Here is a 17,325-nt window from a genome sequence, read left to right on the forward strand (position 1 = left end):
GTAATACAATATACAAATTCTCCAAGATGTTGTAAGGGTCCGGGTAAAACTTATTTTTTGTTGCAGTATCTAACTACTACATTTATAGCTGAATTAGTCACTTGTTAAATATTGGGCATTTCATTAACATTGGGTCCAAAAGTAGGTAAAGTTGAGTGAAAAGAGGGTTATTGTGTAAGATACCAAGTCAGTAGTGGTGGTGTCTTTTTTTAATAAGTCCCATGAAATCTGTTATCTTTTGGTTTTACAGAGTTGAGACCAAAGAAGCTGCATGCTAAAATTGAGAGAAATAGTGGCTTTAGAACTACTGAAATGTTGATTTATGTTGGCATAAAATCAAAGTGTGAAATGTAATCCTCTCCCAAAAGACAGATTCAGGCCACTGTCAAATGAGCTTTGGCTGTGCAGTCCAGCAGGCATGGGATGGATTTGTTCTGGTCAGGCTTAAAGGAGGGTTCTTTGCTTTGAGAAAAGGTCAATTTTAAGTCCTGTGTTCCAGCTTTTGTAGAAGAGTAATTGGCTATCATTCTGTTTCTGGGCTGCTAATAATCTTGGTGTTGAAGCACTTGTGTTCTCTGAAGTGTATGCTTTCAGTAGCAAACAATGTTGGCTGTAGCAAGCTTCATTCTTAACTAATCTGTGATACTTGCATGGATGCAACTTGTAAGAGGATGGTAGTTTGGTATTATATTTCTGATGTTAGTGCTGTTACTCTGACTCTGTTGCCCTTGCATGGACTAACCACCACCTTTTTAATTGGATGGCTTCACAATCTTCAATTAACCACTAATCTGCCTATTGTTAGATTTGGATTGCATTTGACTTAAATTAAAGAAATGTCATTGAACTGTGCACTCCTATGTACTTGAGTTGTGAACTGCTTTCTCAGTAAGAATCAGAGGGGTGTGTGTGTGTGGTATAAACAGTGTAAAATGGGACTTGTTTTGTCCAGTGGGGTTGAAGAAACTTTAAAACATATTGTTCTGCTGCCACATCTAGATCTTTTTCTGGTTTTCAGTAAAATCTGAAATCTCTATCTGTAATTGAAACATACCTTGGAAGGCAATACTGTTCTGTAATAGTGTTGTGCTTGAGTGGTGAACATCTATCATATTACTGTTAAAATCCTTTGTCATTGCTATCCTCTTCTGAGAAAATTTGAAGTGGCAAATGTCAGACCTGCTCACTCTAAATTTATTTTCTGAAACAAGACAAAAATAGATTTCACAGGCCTTCCTTTAAGTTTTTTCTCATGTATTCATCTGGCTGATGAATCTTGCCCATATGCTCAGGGTTTAGCTGATCGCCATATTTGGGGTCGGGAAGGAATTTTCCTCCAGGGCAGATTGGAAGAGGCCCTGGAGGTTTTTCGCCTTCCTCTGTAGCATGGGGCACGGGTCACTTGCTGGAGGATTCTCTGCTCCTTGAGGTCTTTAAACTACAATTTGAGGACTTCAATAGCACAGATATAGGTGTGAGGGTTTTTTTGTAGGAGTGGTGGGTGAAATTCTGTGGCCTGCGTTGTGCAGGAGGTCAGACTAGATGATCATAATGGTCCCTTCTGACCTAAATATCTATGAATCTATGAATCTATTCATTTGTGTTCAATATTAAATATATAGACAACAGGTTTCAGAGTAGCAGCCGTGTTAGTCTGTATTCGCAAAAAGAACAGGAGTACTTGTGGCACCTTAGAGACTAACCGATTTATTTGAGCATAAGCTTTCGTGAGCTGCAGCTCACTTCATCGGATGCATAAAGTGGAAAATACAGTGAGGAGATTTATATACACACAGACCATGAAAAAAATGGATGTTTATCATACACATTGTAAGGAGAGTGATCACTTAAGATGAGCTATTACCGGCAGGAGAGTGGGGTGGGGGGAGCAGAAAAGTCATCTTGTTGTGGAGCTCTTCCAGAGTACCCATTAGCTTTTGGCTATTTGTCCCTATTTACTTTTCAGTAAGAACTCAATTTTTTTTAATGGCTGCTTGAAGGTATCTAATTGTGAAGACGTGTTCTCACTTGGGAGCACACTTGTCTTCCTACTGTGGCCTAGTTTGATTCTTTGCTCATTGAGGTCTGTCTTGCTGATGTGCTGTCAAGGCTGCTTTTTCATTGGTGGTCTGTAATGATAATCCGACCACTCTTCTCTCAGACCAAACTTAGACCCTATCTAGATGTCACAGAGATGCTTTTAAAAACTCTAATGTGGCTTAAAAACAGCTTATCACCATCCGAAGGCCTTAAATTCTCTTTGAGCTCTAGAAACAGCATGTGAAGTTTATTGGGTATACTAATGATGGCAAAGTTGTCCTTAGCCAGGTGATGCTTGTTCACTTACAATCCTTTACGGAGGAAGTTAAATGTTACCTTAAAAGTAGCGCACTAATTCTTTTGTACTCCTAGGTTTTGGTGCGAGCACTGCTGGGAGTAGTATCTTCGGAAATAAGCCTGCAGCTGGAACTCTGGGCGCCGGACTTGGAACAGGATTTGGAACAGGTTTAAAAAAAAAAAGCCTCCAGGGGATGGCATCCATAATTGGGATTTGTTTCTAACTGTAGTAACAGCTCAGGATCTGTAGTGGCAGGTATTGGGGAAATCCAGAGACTGGACTGTCTCAGAGCAGAATGAAATTGAGTCTGCACTCTTTGAAACATCTTTAGCACTCTGTGAAACATCCCCTCCCCTCCCCAATTCATACAAGACCTTGTACAATAGAAGATATTGGGTATTGAGCTTTCACACAGGAATGTTATGCCCTCTAGTTAGCTACAAGTTTAAGAAATTTATAATACCTTGTGGTACCTAGTCCTGTAACAACTTTCAACTCTGGTTAGTGAGCGTTTATTTATTCTGCTTAAACCCAATCTGTATTGGAATCAAGTCTTCCTAATGTAAAATGTTTGAATGGTAGGAGCCCACCAAGGGTTAATAGTTAACTCTGTGGTTCAGAGAATGTATAGGATTAGATTAATAATTTACTCTAATGTGATCAGAACAGGAATGTATTCTTTTAATTTGTAAGAATCCACAGATAACTTACAATGAGTGCGGTAAAACTTCTTTTTGCAGTTCAACAAATGATAGTTGAGGGAATTCTTAAATGTGTGGATAAACTTAATTTGTCTGCAAGCACATGATGGAACCTTCTGTAAACTGCTGCTGTCCTCTGTGTAGCTCTTAGTGCAGGGCAGACTTCACTATTCGGAAACACCCAGCCTAAATTAGGTGGAACACTGGGAACAGGAGCGTTTGGAGCACCTGGATTCAATACATCAACAGCCACCCTGGGCTTTGGAGCTCCCCAGCCTGCTGTGGGTAAGAGTGCAATTTACCAAGTTCAGGTACTTGAATCCAAGGTAGTGAAACAGTATCTGTTGCAGATCCTGGGCAAGAGAATGGAGTGGCTGATACAGGACTCTGTTTAGTAAAGAATTCAAAGAGAGTAATATAATTAATGCCAATCAACATGGGTTTGGGAAGATAGATCCTGTCAAATTAACTTTTTTTTAATGAGATGACAAGTTTGGTTGATAAAAGTAATAGTGTTTGGTGGAATATACTTACCCTACAAAAGTCTCTTTGATTTCGTATTGCATGACATTTAAAAAAACAAAACCAAACCCTAGAACAATAGGAAATTAACATGGCAGACATAAGTGGATTAAAAACTGGCCACCTGATAAGTCTCAAAATGTAATTGTAAATGGGGAATCACTGATTGGGTGTATTTTTAGTGGAGTCCTGCAGTGATTGGTCCTTGGCCCTATGCTGTTTAACTTTTTAAATATCAATGGCCTGGAAGATCATCACTGATAAAGTTTGCAGATGGCCTAAATTGGGGAAGTGGTAAATAATGAAGACGTCACTGATACAGAGCAATCTGGATTGCTTGGTAAGCTAGGAACAAGCAAACTGTGTGTTATAATGTGGGTAAATGTATACATCTAGGAACAAATAATGTAGGTCATACTTAGGGTGACTCTATCCACCATGACCCCTAAATTTTTCAGAGTCTCTGCTTCCTGGGATAATCAACTGAACAAGTGAATTTCAAGGTAGTTGAACCTTCAGAGAAGGGTCTTGCTCTAACATTAATCAGACTTTGAAGGGACACTGCACACTGGTGTTGAAACTAACAAGTGGAGATAACCATTAAAAGGTTCTGCCAGACCAAATTCGGCTCCTGGCTAATCTGCACAGCTCCCTTCATTTTAGCTTTGCACAGGTGAAATGGATTTGAACTTGGTAAATAATTCTGATATACAAGAAGGAATAGAATTCAGCTGGCTTTACAGGGCTGACAGTGGTAAAAAGTCTGGTCACTGAAGTCAGCAGATACAACTGTGAATTCCCACAGGGAACAGATCTGATAAAGAAGGGGCCACTTCTAAATGCCCTAAATGTCCTGAGATGAGTCTGAGTGCTAAATACATGATTAGAAAAGATTAACCTCTCCAACTTTATCTAGCATTGACGGACCCAAATGTTTCAGCTGCCCAACAAGCAGCCCTCCAGCAGCACTTCAACAGCTTGACCTACTCGCCCTTTGGAGATTCTCCTCTTTTCAGAAACCCTATGTCAGACCCAAAGAAGAAAGAAGAGGTGAGGACTCAAATACTTCAGAACACATTTTTATGGATAAGATTGTGTTTATTGTAACTTCTCTATCTTCTCTATATGGATTTGTTTTAAAAAACGAAGATCTGAACATTTAGGGGCCCATTTTCCTAATATCATAGTCTTTAGCCTGGGGCGTTGAGAAACTAAACGGTATATAACTAAGGCTCCATGTTTGTCACAGATTCCATGACTTTCCATGACCACAATGACTTTGGCAGCTCCTGGGCCAGCTGCAGGAGTAGCTCGGGTAGTCCCTGGGTCAGTTGCACTGACTGCTGCTGGGACAGTCTCAGGGCCCCCAACCAGAGCAGCAGGAGTTTGGGTGTAGGGGGGCTTGGGGTTGGGGCCACTGTTTACCCGCAGGGGGCTCAGCTCCACATGCTGCCTCTGCCAGCAGCCAGGCAATGCCCCCGCAGCTCCCATTGGCCACAGTTCCCAGCTAATGGGAGCTGTAGAACTGGGGCTTGGGGCGGAGCAGAGGCAGCATGTGGGGCTCTCGGGAGCTGGGGCAGCTGCTTCCCAGGAGCTGGGTAAGGAGTCTGCCCCAGCACCCATGCCCCCTCTTCTCAGCACCTGCGGTGCTCTCTTGTCTCTGTCTCTCTCCCGCCCCCCCTCCCCCCCCGTTTTAGTCAGGAGTATTTTTAGTAAAAGTCATGAACAGGTCACGGGCCTGTGAATTTTTGTTTACTGCCTGTGACCTGTTCATGACTTTTTAATAAAAATACCCATGATTAAAACGTAGCCTTATATATAAAATAGTGAGAATGTATTTGTTATCTGTATCAGACAGCCACTTGGGATACCTAACTGCATATACTGTGGTCATATATTAGACTTCTGTCTTCAGAGATGCCAAGCATTTGGCATTCCCAGTGACCTCTGTGGTAGTAGATGCTCAGAAGCTCTCAAAATCAGGCACTTAGACAATTCACAGTGATAGATTATAAATCCATGTGTGTGATCTCATTGCAGTTTTTTCCCCAAACAAACGTTATGTAAGATTCTGACACTTTCTTTACTAGTGTGGGGAAAACTCACTCTAAAGACGCTGCAGTATTGCTGATATATCTTACTAAGTAGGTTTGATTTTTTCTTAAACAAATGGTAATAGTTTAAGCAAGTCACCCGCCAAAAGCACTAATCAGACCTCAAACTGAGCTAGCACTGTTGCTGCCAAATCAGCAGCCAAACAGAGAATAAAGGGTGAATGTCTATAGTTAACTTGTTTACTCAGGGCATAGGTTTTTTGTCCTGACAACAATACTGGTCTAACTTCTGTGAAAATAAACAAGAAAACATTAATCCTGTTTAGACTTAAGTAGTTTGAAAATCTGTTTTTTCGGTTACATGAGTGTTTGTTTCTCAGAGACTGAAACCAACTAATCCAGCAGCCCAGAAGGCTTTGACTACGCCAACCCATTATAAACTGACCCCGCGACCAGCGACCAGAGTGCGACCAAAAGCTTTGCAGACAGCAGGATCTTCCAAATCTCACCTCTTTGATGGGCTGGATGATGATGAGCCATCTTTATCTAACGGTGCATTCATGCCCAAGTTAGTTTTCTTTTCTCCTTTGGAGATCAGTTTTATTCAGAAAAATGTTTGTTTAATCTTCCACCTCTTTTCCTGTGGCTCAAGCACTCATAAATCAAATATGTGAGTGCACTTGCTCTCCTAGCAGTTGTATGCGTCTTCTGGCTTTTAATGAAGAAAGGTTACTACTTTGGTACAGATAATGCTTCCTATTTCATGTGTAGATGCTTGCCAGTATATCTAATGTAGCACCCAAACTCTCTACTTAGGTCAGTAAATTATCCTTTGTGTAGTGCCTTCATATTTGGTAACCATGCAGGCTCTGTAGCTTTGTTGACATGGATAGCAAAGATCAAAGACTTGCATATAAGTCTGGCAGAAAATATACTTACTGTACTGAAGACAAAAGTGGTCTAACTTAAGTAATTGTCAAGTACTTTTAGAGTAGTTTGTCAAACAAAATGATCCTGTGACTTAATTGTTACTGTATGGGCAAGTAGATTCTAATCTGTTCCTTGTGACTATAAAAGTGTTGCTTGCTTCAGTTAATTTACAATATGCAACGCCTCATCTCTGACCAAAACATAAGTTTTGTCTTGCAAATCTATTCTCTTTTACAAGCAATTGCCCTCAGATTCCTACGGGTATCTTCCCAGCCTATTGCATGTATTTAAAAACTGTCATGTAGAATCGTTGTCAGATAAACTTCTTATCTCAGTCAGCCCTAGACTGTGCTCTTCTGGGGTTGTAGTAGAAAATTGCAGTTTCCTGAGTCCTCCAGTTTACCTTCAACTTGAGTGGCATAGCAGGGGGAAAGGGTTTGGTTAAAGGTATTGAAGGACTTTAGAAATGGCCTGTATTCAGTAATAAAACATAGGCTTTAGAAAGCTTCCTATTGTATGAGGTTGGCCTTTCTATTTAATATTAGCCCTGGCAGTCACTTCATCTCTCCTCTGAAGTGCTGTGGTGGTGAGGCCCACTCAGTGTTCTTAAAAAACATTCCCCCAACTGCCCCTGTCAATTGGAATAACAAACTGATACCTCTTACCCCTCTTGCTACCATCTGCTGGGAAAGACTAACTGGACTTGGCAGTAGTTATGGCATTGTCATGACAGAATGCGAGCTAATGTGGTTTAAAGTTGGCTTAAATATTCTCCCATCCCTGGAACTCTTGGGTCAAACGTGTGGCGCTCGTGCTGCAGATCACTGAGAACTGCTGCTTTGGTATATTTTAGGAAGAGCATCAAGAAGCTGGTTTTGAAAAACCTCAACAGCAGCAACTTGTTTTCTCCTGTCAGTCGTGAAGCTGAAGATCTGGAACCTCCATCAGAGTATCCAGAGAATGGAGAGCGGTATGTTTCTACATGACACAGCTGATTATGCCTCTAGAAACGGATTTAGTTAATACTTTCTCATAAACAAATCTCTGAAAAAAGCTCTCTAGAATCTAAATCTATACAGTACATAACCCTCTTGCGTAGAAATAAGCTCATAACTTATTGGCTCACACAAATAGCTTTCAGTAGCTTACATTACTATGAGAACTATTGATAGACATTTTTGCAATGCTGATGTCATGGCAGTAGGTATGTTTTAAATATCCAAATAAGAATATGGACTGATAACACACAGATTTTTGTATGACTGACTGATTTTTCCGTCTAGTTGAGACTAAAATTCTTAATTGTAAAACAAGATGTGTTTATAGAGGGACTTCAGTTTCTAGGAGGTTAACAAAGATGTTTAAGCAACAAAGATCATCAAGTTTGTGGAACAGCTTCTGTACTAGAGGTCTATATTCACATTTTCCACAGCATTCATGATTTTAAAGTGTTGTTTACTCTTTGCCTCAATACAAAAACCACGGGTCGCCCATTGAAATTAATAGGCAGCATGTTTAATACAGGAAATACTTTTTCACACACCCTGCAGTTGTCCTGTGGAGTATATTGCCACAGGATGATGTGATGGCCAAAAGTGTAACTGGATTAAAAAAAACTAGATAAGATCATGGAGGATAGGTCTATCAATGGCTATTAGCCAAGATTCTCTTGATGGACCACTCGTCTGACTCAGTATGGCCTTTCTTATGAACAGTACAGGCTTCCTCATCAGTGCATCAATTAGAGATGGGCAAGAAACTGTTGTTTCCCATCCCTGGAAAACTTCCAAGCTTTTGGGGGGAAAAAAATTTCCATCCAAACTTGCAAACAGACAATCAAAAGTTTTTGGTTCAGGTCAGGTCTAAATATCCCATTTCAACAATTTCAAAAAGCTTTTTTCCAAACCTTTTGAAACAAACTTGTCAAAACTGACCCATTTCCACAATTAGTTTCAGGTTCAACAATTATTCATTAGAAAATGCCAAACATCTTGTTAAATCAGCTCTAGTCTCAGTTCTGACCTGGAGTCACCACCTAGTAAGGATTAGGGAAATACATTAACGATGTGCCCACTCGATCTGTATTGCTGAGGCTGCCAGCTGTGAACTAGGCATCTCCACCCTAAGGTTAGCTTGGTCCTTTGGGCAGCAAGACATAATCAGCTGTAAACCCCTTTTCCCAAAACAATGTAATATATGTTCCAGGCACTAATGTCTAGTGTTACATGTGGTAGTGTACCTCCACACAACAGGAAGAATCTGGTGTGCCATGTTATGAGATGAGAAACAAATGTGTTGTAACACTGACACAAGATTTCTTTAGAAATGAATGTGTTTGAATGGCTTCATTCTTTCTTTAGGTTCAACTTTCTATCCAGATCTGTTGATGAGAATCACAGACAGGAGGGTGAACGAGAGGAAGAAGACGATCACCATGAAGTGACTAGATTTTACACTAACCCCATTGCCAAACCCATCCCACAGACCCCGGAGAATGCAGTGCACAAACAGAATAATGTGGATGATACCATTATGGCTCTGAATATGCGGGTTGCCTTGCGGAATGGCCTGGAAGGCAGCAGTGAAGATGCTTCATTTCATGATGAGTCACTGCAGGATGACCGTGAAGAGGAGAATGAGAATGTATATAGTCTGCACCCAGCAGGTCAGATTCGCGCTGCTGTGTGGTGCTGCTCTATCTTTAGTCTTACTCCTTCCTGATCCTCCTCTTCCTTGTCATTTTACCCCATCCTTTGCTTTATTTTTAATGTATACTGCCTTTTACCTTTAAGTAGTTTCCAGCTTTCTCTCCACCAAATGCCATTCCTCAGAAAAAAATAAATAAAAATCTTCCTATCTTCTCCTCTTTCTCTTACCCAAGATGTTTTATGTTTTCATCTTACCTTAGATAAAATACTCAGTGCATGGAATTTCTCACTGTAAAGTAATATAAACTTGACACTCTTAATAAGATGTCTGGATAGTCTCATCTGTACTCTGGCTTCTGTTACTTTATTGTTCGCTTACATTGTACTGATTCTCAACTTCTTTTTAGGGCCCCTCAGCTGTCCTTCAGTTTTCTTGGCAAAGATTAAGAAAATTTCTGGAGTTAGTCTTGTCCTCATCTATGTGCTCAATTATTTTCTACTGTAGGAATTGTTCTAACAAAAGCTGGCTACTATACCATCCCGTCTATGGAGGATCTAGCTAAACTTACCACTGACAGAGGAGAATGTATTGTGACTGATTTCACTATAGGTCGTAAAGGTGAGTATAGAATCACTTTGGATATGTGTTCTCCTGCCACCAACTCTTTTTAGAGCTTTTAAAGCCTGGGCTTTGTATTTCTTCAGCATGAATGTAAAATAGTTACCTTGCTTGGCATATTTATCAGCCCTAGGTGACAAAAGCTTTAAATACTCTTCACATTGGCTGCACACTCAAGCTCTGTGAATTAGGCAACCCAGTGAAACTAAAATCATAGCTTGTAAAATTCCAACACCTCTTGTATGAAAAGAACAACATTTTCAGTAGTTCTCCAGATAATTGAGGGTAGCTTAGGTCCAAAACTTGGACTCAAAATTTACATAAAACTGTCTAGCTCAGCTTTACTTGCCAAGCTGAGTGCTGTTCATTACTTATTCACTTCTTGAGCTTCAAACTGGATTTTTACAAATCCAATTATTATACCATGATGATTGGAAAATGGAAAGATTTGAATACTTAGTCTGACACTGTCCCTTTCAAGCAGTTTAGTGCTTGAATTCTGGATGAAATCATAACTTTTTAATTCTCAATGAGTGGGAAAAGATAGGTGCTGATCACAGATGCAGTGTGAGCTGCCAGGTTAGTACTACTATCAAAAACCTTATGACTACATAAAGGAATTGAATGTAAAATTAGTTTGGTTATACAGCTACTTGGGGTCAGTCTTGCTGTTGTATATGCATGCAGGATATTGTGTGCAGTTCTAGTACTTTGAATTCAACAAGGAGACAAATAATTAAAAATAGAGGATAGGACCACCCAGGAGGAGCGACCAACTTAAGTTGTCTAGAAAAGATACTTAAGGGCTCAAATTTATTACTGAGAGGGAGCAATTGCCAACAGACTGAAACTATCACCTTTTAGAATGGAAAAAGATAATCATAAAACTGCTCAGTTACTTGTCACTTGAATAGAATAACTGGAGTTTGAATGGCAATTTAAGGATAGTTCAGGTAAGATGAACAAAATGTGAATACTTACATTGGAGAGTTTGCCAATGCACTTCTCTGGGGTGGTATTACAGCATTTGCTATGGGAGCAGAAGTACAAGTTGGGTTTGTTTACATTCCAGGTTACGGATCAATTTACTTTGAAGGAGAGGTGAATCTAACTAACTTAAATCTGGATGAGATTGTGCACGTCCGCAGGAAAGAAGTTATTGTCTATCCTGACGATGATCAGAAGCCACCTATTGGTGAAGGTTTAAATAGGTAATTTAAACTTTTCATGTGTTCTTTTTAGGAGTGGGTGGGGGTAGCCTGGTAAATGGATTTTGGTAAAGCTATCACCCTTCTTGTCATCCATAAGGGCCTCTTTCTATTTTAGCTATCCCAGCAGCCCGCAAATCTAACTCCTTTTTTCAGGCATACATTCAGGTTATTAATCTTGGACAAAATCTACTGGTCAGTGACAGTTTGTGTTTCTGAACCAAAGCGTGTTTGAGCCAATGCTTGTGGTTTGTTCCAAACTTGATGTAAACTTTTTTTGAATGCCTCGTTTCAAAGCTCATTGATCTCATGCCCTTCCATTGTCTGCATTTTAACAGACGAGCTGAAGTTACATTGGATGGAGTTTGGCCAACGGATAAAACATCTCGCTGCTTGATAAAGAGCCCAGAACGACTAGCAGATATCAATTATGAAGGCAGACTGGAGGCTGTATCTCGGAAGCAGGGAGCCCAGTTCAAAGAGTACCGTCCAGAGACCGGTTCTTGGGTGTTCAAGGTAGTAATCACGGTTGCTCATCGCTGACTGCTCATAAACTGTGTATTACAAAAAGATCTGGGTGGAACAGAAGTCAGAATTTCCCTGATAAACCAGTAGCTGTCAATGCTGTAATTCCAGTGCCTTTAATCAACTGGTTTTATACTTGTTTAAGGTTTTAAAGTGCTCTTCATGATCCATTTAACTCATGAATTGTAGTACTAAAGTTTTTCAAGTAATATACAGATCATTCTGATTGTAATAGTCAAAGTGCAAACTGTCCAAAATAACTCCCAGGTGATTTGTTAAGAACTGATCCCGCATATATGCGGTGTCTTATACAAAGATAGAACTCCCTCAGAGTTCATGTATGCTTCAGTATGCAGTTACTCATTAGAATATTTAAGGGGAGACTTTCAGACCCAAGGGGCAGCTAAACACCCAGCTCTGTGTGAAGTCAGTGGTGGTTGTGCACCAATTCCCATCTGTGCTTTTGAAAATCTTCCCCATGTCTGTATCCCTATTACCAACACTTTGGCTTTTATCATTGTACAGGTGGCTCACTTCTCTAAATACGGCTTGCAAGATTCTGATGAGGAAGAGGAGGAGCATCCTTCAAAAGTGGACACAAAGAAGTTAAAAACTGCCCAAGTGCCATCCCAGGGGCAGCTGGTGCCCCAACAAATGGCTCTAAATGGCAAGCCAACGCCTCCAGCTCAGGTAGAAAAAAAACAGTGACATGAAGTTATCCATAAAATGAAGTTTGAGGAATAGCCATTTGCCCTAAGACAGAGCCGTTACTATTGCAAATGTCTTGGAGACAGAAGAACGCAAAGCATTTTTAGAACTGAACTTACTCAAACTGGGGTGGTACTTCTGGTCTCTTACAGGATAGTTGCAAGATCTTTGTATACTTCACATGTTCTCCCCGTCCTTGCATCCTTTGTTTGGAATTAGCGTTTTTGTTGTTTGAATCTTGGGGGGTTTTTTTTTGATGACCTGATCACTTCTTGTTTAGATCCTAGGGTTGTAGGATATGGCATACTTGCACTAACTGGAAGAAAACATGGCTTTGTTAATATTCTCAAATATGTGCAATATTACCCTTGCCAGTCATGCCGCCTCCAGCACCTGAAAACAAATTGCTTTGTGCATTAGGTTTTTAGATTGTACCTCAAAATTAGGTTTTTAGATTGTATTGTCAAACCTCATTCTGCATGCAGACTTGTATTCTGGTATTTTAAGAATGTACTCGACTTTATTAAAATAAGATCTAAAGTTTTTACAAGTTTGGCTATACAACTAATTTCTTAAAAGGTATTGGATCATGGGTGGGGTGCGGTGCAGTTGTTGCATTCTGAAGTTTTTTGTCCCAATTCATTATTCAGTATATGTATACACTTGCCTTATAGGAAGGTGGCGTTTTATCCAATCCCTGGCATCAACCTATGTAGCAATATCCTAAATGCTGAATGGTTACAAACAATTGTCAGATTTAAATGAAAATGGAATACTTTTCTTATCTAACATTGGAAAAAACACTGCTGACAGTAAACTAAACTAGGTCTTGGTGTTAATGCAGTAAAAAAGCATTTTATAATGGAGGTGTTCCTGGTAATTATGCAACAAAGCACTTATGTCAAATGATGATCACCTGTGTCCCAGGAAGTAAATTTGTCAGTACAAAGTAGAGCTTAAGTTGAATGCAGAATGTAAAGGACTTGGGTGTGATGCTTCTTGGTGTCCAAACCTGCAGTCCAGTCCTTGGTGTCCAACCCCATTGCTATTTGTGGGTGTTGTGTGCATGAGAGCAGAATAAAAGGGTGCCAGTCCCTAGCAGCTGAACTGCATTTTTAAGGGAAAGGCTTTTGTTTCCTGTCATAAGCAATTTCGATATTCTGCTCATTAGTAAAGGCAGATCTCCAGGCTTGCAGTTCATTCAGGGATGAACAGTGAGCTTCTGCTTGGCATGAAGTCAGTATGCATGGTATGCTTTTCTGTAGGAAATGGAGGAATTGTTAGCTTTGGCCAGTGGTCATAGAATATCAGGGTTGGAAGGCACCTCAGGAGGTCATCTCGTCCAACCCCGTGCTCAAAGCAGGACCAATCCCCAACTAAATTATCCCAGCCACGGCTTTGTCAAGCCAGGCCTTAAAAACCTCGAAGGAAGGAGATTCCACCACCTCCCTAGGGAACCCATTCCCGTGCTTCACCACCCTCCTAGTGAAAAAGTTTTTCCTAATATCCAACCTAAATCTCCCCCACTGCACCTTGAGACCATTACTCCTCGTTCTGTCATCTGCTACCACTGAGGACAGTCTAGATCCATCCTCTTTGGAACCCCCTTTCAGGTAGTTGAAAGCAGCTATCAAATGCCCCCTCATTCTTCTCTTCCACAGACTAAACAATCCCAGTTCCCTCAGCCTTTCCTCATAAGCAGTGGTAAGCTGGAGCCGGTTTGCACCGGTTCGGGGGAACCAGTTGTTAAATTTAGAAGCCCTTTTAGAACCGGTTGTCCCTTGAAGCCAAAAGTGGCACCTTAGGCACCGACTCCGTGGGGGGAGGGCGCACAGGGCCCCTGAGCGTGAAGCTGCTGCCTGCTTCTCAGCCCTCCCCGGCTTCCTGCTCCAACAGCTGATTCGCAGGAAGCTGGGGGTGGGGGCGGGGGCACATTCAGGGGAGGGAGCAGAGCGGAGGTGAGCTGGGGCTGGGCATGGGGCAGGGAGCTGTTGGTGGGGACTCTGCACCCACCACATTTTCCCCGTGGGGGCACCAGCCCCAGAGCACCCAAGGAGTTGGAGCCTAAGCGCCACTTTTGATGTGATCAGTGGGGGGAGCGGAACCCCCCCCCCCAGCTAAGGTACCACACCCCTAGGAGCCAGAGGGACCTGCTGGATGCTTCCCGGGAGCCGCCCCAGGTAAGCACCACTGGGACTCGCCCACCGGCAGGTCCCTCTGGCTCTTAGAGGCAGGATGGGCACCCACTACGGTGGCCCATGAGACCCTCCTGCCCTGTTCTGGGGGCAGTCAGGGGACGTGGCTGGATGGGCCAGGGGTCCCGGGGGACGAGGGGGCGCATCAAAGAACACGGGGTTGGATGGGGCAGGAGTCCTGGGGGGCAGGGGCAGGCCACGTCCCCTTCGTGGGGTGAGGAGGGAACCGGTGGTTAAGATTTTGGCAGCTCATCACTGCTCATAAGTCATGATCCAGCCCCCTGATAATTTTTGCTGCCCTCCGCTGGACTCTTTCAAATTTTTCCACATCCTTCTTGTAGTGTGGGGCCCAAAACTGGACACAGTACTCCAGATGAGGCCTCACCAATGCCAAATAGAGGGGAATGATTACGTCCCTGGATCTGCTGGCAATGCCTCTACTTATACAGCCCAAAATGCCATTAGCCTTCTTGGCAACAAGGACACACTGCTGACTCATATCCAGCTTCTTGTCCACCGTAACTCCTAGGTCCTTTTCTGCAGAACTGCTGCCTAGCCGCTGGGTCCCTAGTCTGTAGCAGTGCATGGAATTCTTCCGTCCTAAGTGCAGGACTCTGCACTTGTCCTTGTTGAACCTCATCAGATTTCTTTTGGCCCAATCCTCCAATTTGTCTAGGTCCCTCTGTATCCTATCCCTACCCTCCAGCGTATCTACCACTCCTCCCAGTTTAGTGTCATCTGCAAACTTGCTGAGGGTGCAATCCACACCATCCTCCAGATCATTTATGAAGATATTGAACAAAACCGGCCCCAGGACCGACCCTTGGGGCACTTTGGTTGATACCGGCTGCCAACTAGACATGGAGCCATTGATCATTACCCTTTGAGCCTGACGATCTAGCCAGCTTTCTATCCACTTTATAGTCCATTCATCCAGCCCATACTTCTTTAACTTGCTGGCAAGAATACTGTGGGAGACAGTGTCAAAAGCTTTGCTAAAGTCAAGGAGTAACACGTCCACTGCTTTCCCCTCATCCACCGAGTCAGTTATCTCATCATAGAAGGCAATTAGGTTAGTCAGGCATGACTTGCCCTTGGTGAATCCATGCTGACTGTTCCTGATCACTTCCTCTCCTCTAAGTGCTTCAGAATTGATTCCTTGAGGACCTGCTCCATGATTTTTCCAGGGACTGAGGTGAGGCCGACTGGCCTGTAGTTCCCTGGATCCTCCTCCTTCCCTTTTTTTAAAGATGGGCACTACGTTAGCCTTTTTCCAGTCATCTGGGACCTCCCCTGATCGCCATGAGTTTTCAAAGATAATGGCCAATGGCTCTGCAGTCACATCCGCCAACTCCTTCAGCACTTTCGGATGCAACGCATCCGGCCCCATGGACTTGTGCTCGTCCAGCTTTTTTAAATAGTTCTGAATCACTTTTCTCCACAGAGGGCTGGTCACCTCCTCTCCATGCTGTGCTGCCCAGTGCAGTAGTCTGGGAGCTGACCTTGTTTGTGAAGACAGAGCAAAAACAAAAAAAAAACCATTGAGTACATTAGCTTTTTCCACATCCTCTGTTACTAGGTTGCCTCCCTTATTCAGTAAGGGGCCCACACTTTCCTTGACTTTCAGGTATGTTAGCAACAAGAAGAAGAAGAAACTGTTCTTGTTACTCTTAACATCTCTTTCTAGCTGCAACTCCAGGTGTGATTTGGCCTTCCTGATTTCACTCCTGCGTGCCTGAGCAATATTTTTATACTCCTCTCTGGTCATTTGTCCAATCTTTCACTTGTAAGCTTCTTTTTTGTGTTTAAGATCAGCAAGGATTTCACTTAAGACAAGCTGGTCGCTTGCCATATTTATTGTTCTTTCTACACATCAGGATGGTCAAGCTTTTAAACAGGACTGCTTACCATGTCTCTTTGCTGCTGGTTCGCCTGCTGTGATTTTGTGGGTAAGGAGAGGCAGTAATCGTGCACAGCCCAGTGAAGAACAGAATGAGCCCCTTAGCAAGAAGTTACAATGGGATGCCCTTTTCTGTTAGGAGCCAAGATATGGTGTACCTCTTTTATATTTTGTATCATTGCTGTAGGTTTAGAGGTTGTTGTAAGGGGCAAAAAGTTGCCCAGACTTAATACAGAAACATCAGGAGACTATATTGTATGGATTTAAAACTCATCAAATTGTTTGTGTAGAGAGCCAGGAAATACAATGCATTTATGGTTAAGGCAAAGGTTTAGGATCTAGATCTAGGTTCTCCTCCTAGTGCTGTCCCAGTCTTTGTGGTTATATTCTAAAAATGATTTCAGAAATGAGTTTATATCTGTTCATTGGCCTTGAGTAAAGTTGCTCAGTGTGATGGCCTGATTATCAGGTTCTGGTTTGCAACAGGTAAGCTGTGTTCTTTCTGGCTTATGCATCATTGCAACTAATAGATTCTGCACCCGAAATAAACTTCATGTGATGTACATGAAGGAGCAGAATCTAAAACTCTCTTTCATTAATGCATTGGTTCAACAATGTGAACGCAGTAAAGGAGTAAAATCATGTCAAGTCAGCTGCTATGACTTGAAATGCACAGAGTAAGAATATGTGAGTCTTAGTAACTGGCTAATTCTGATGGCATCTTGTGTGCCTGATATAGTGGCTCCTTTGCAGGGATGTTGAAGTGTAATTCTTCAATATTTGTAAAGTGCTTTAAGGTCCACATATGGAGGGTGCTATGAATGGTGCACGGTAACTTACTTTACTAAAATCCTCAGCTTTTGCATGGGTCAGTGAAACTTGTGCTTTTGATCATAAACATACTTAGTTTTGCAAATCTTATTAGCACACTATAAATACCTGGTCATGAACTTCTTAATGAAAACAAAATACCTGTC

The 17,325-nt window shown here is 42.0% G+C and overlaps 1 protein-coding gene across 2 annotated transcripts in view; it reads left to right on the forward strand.

Moving 5' to 3' along the window:
- NUP98 (nucleoporin 98 and 96 precursor) overlaps window positions 1-17,325 on the forward strand; it is a 59,595-nt gene that overhangs the window by 21,276 nt on the left and 20,994 nt on the right. For both annotated transcript variants that reach the window (XM_077824752.1, XM_077824827.1), the window contains exons 11-20: window positions 2,413-2,505; window positions 3,184-3,324; window positions 4,478-4,611; window positions 5,996-6,183; window positions 7,399-7,515; window positions 8,906-9,210; window positions 9,699-9,812; window positions 10,885-11,023; window positions 11,359-11,536; window positions 12,071-12,235. In XM_077824752.1, coding sequence (XP_077680878.1) covers window positions 2,413-2,505; window positions 3,184-3,324; window positions 4,478-4,611; window positions 5,996-6,183; window positions 7,399-7,515; window positions 8,906-9,210; window positions 9,699-9,812; window positions 10,885-11,023; window positions 11,359-11,536; window positions 12,071-12,235 — 1,574 coding nt within the window. The remainder of the gene's footprint in view (window positions 1-2,412; window positions 2,506-3,183; window positions 3,325-4,477; window positions 4,612-5,995; window positions 6,184-7,398; window positions 7,516-8,905; window positions 9,211-9,698; window positions 9,813-10,884; window positions 11,024-11,358; window positions 11,537-12,070; window positions 12,236-17,325) is intronic.

The sequence above is a fragment of the Eretmochelys imbricata genome, chromosome 1 (assembly GCF_965152235.1).
Source record: "Eretmochelys imbricata isolate rEreImb1 chromosome 1, rEreImb1.hap1, whole genome shotgun sequence".
Taxonomy (NCBI): Eukaryota; Metazoa; Chordata; order Testudines; family Cheloniidae; genus Eretmochelys; species Eretmochelys imbricata.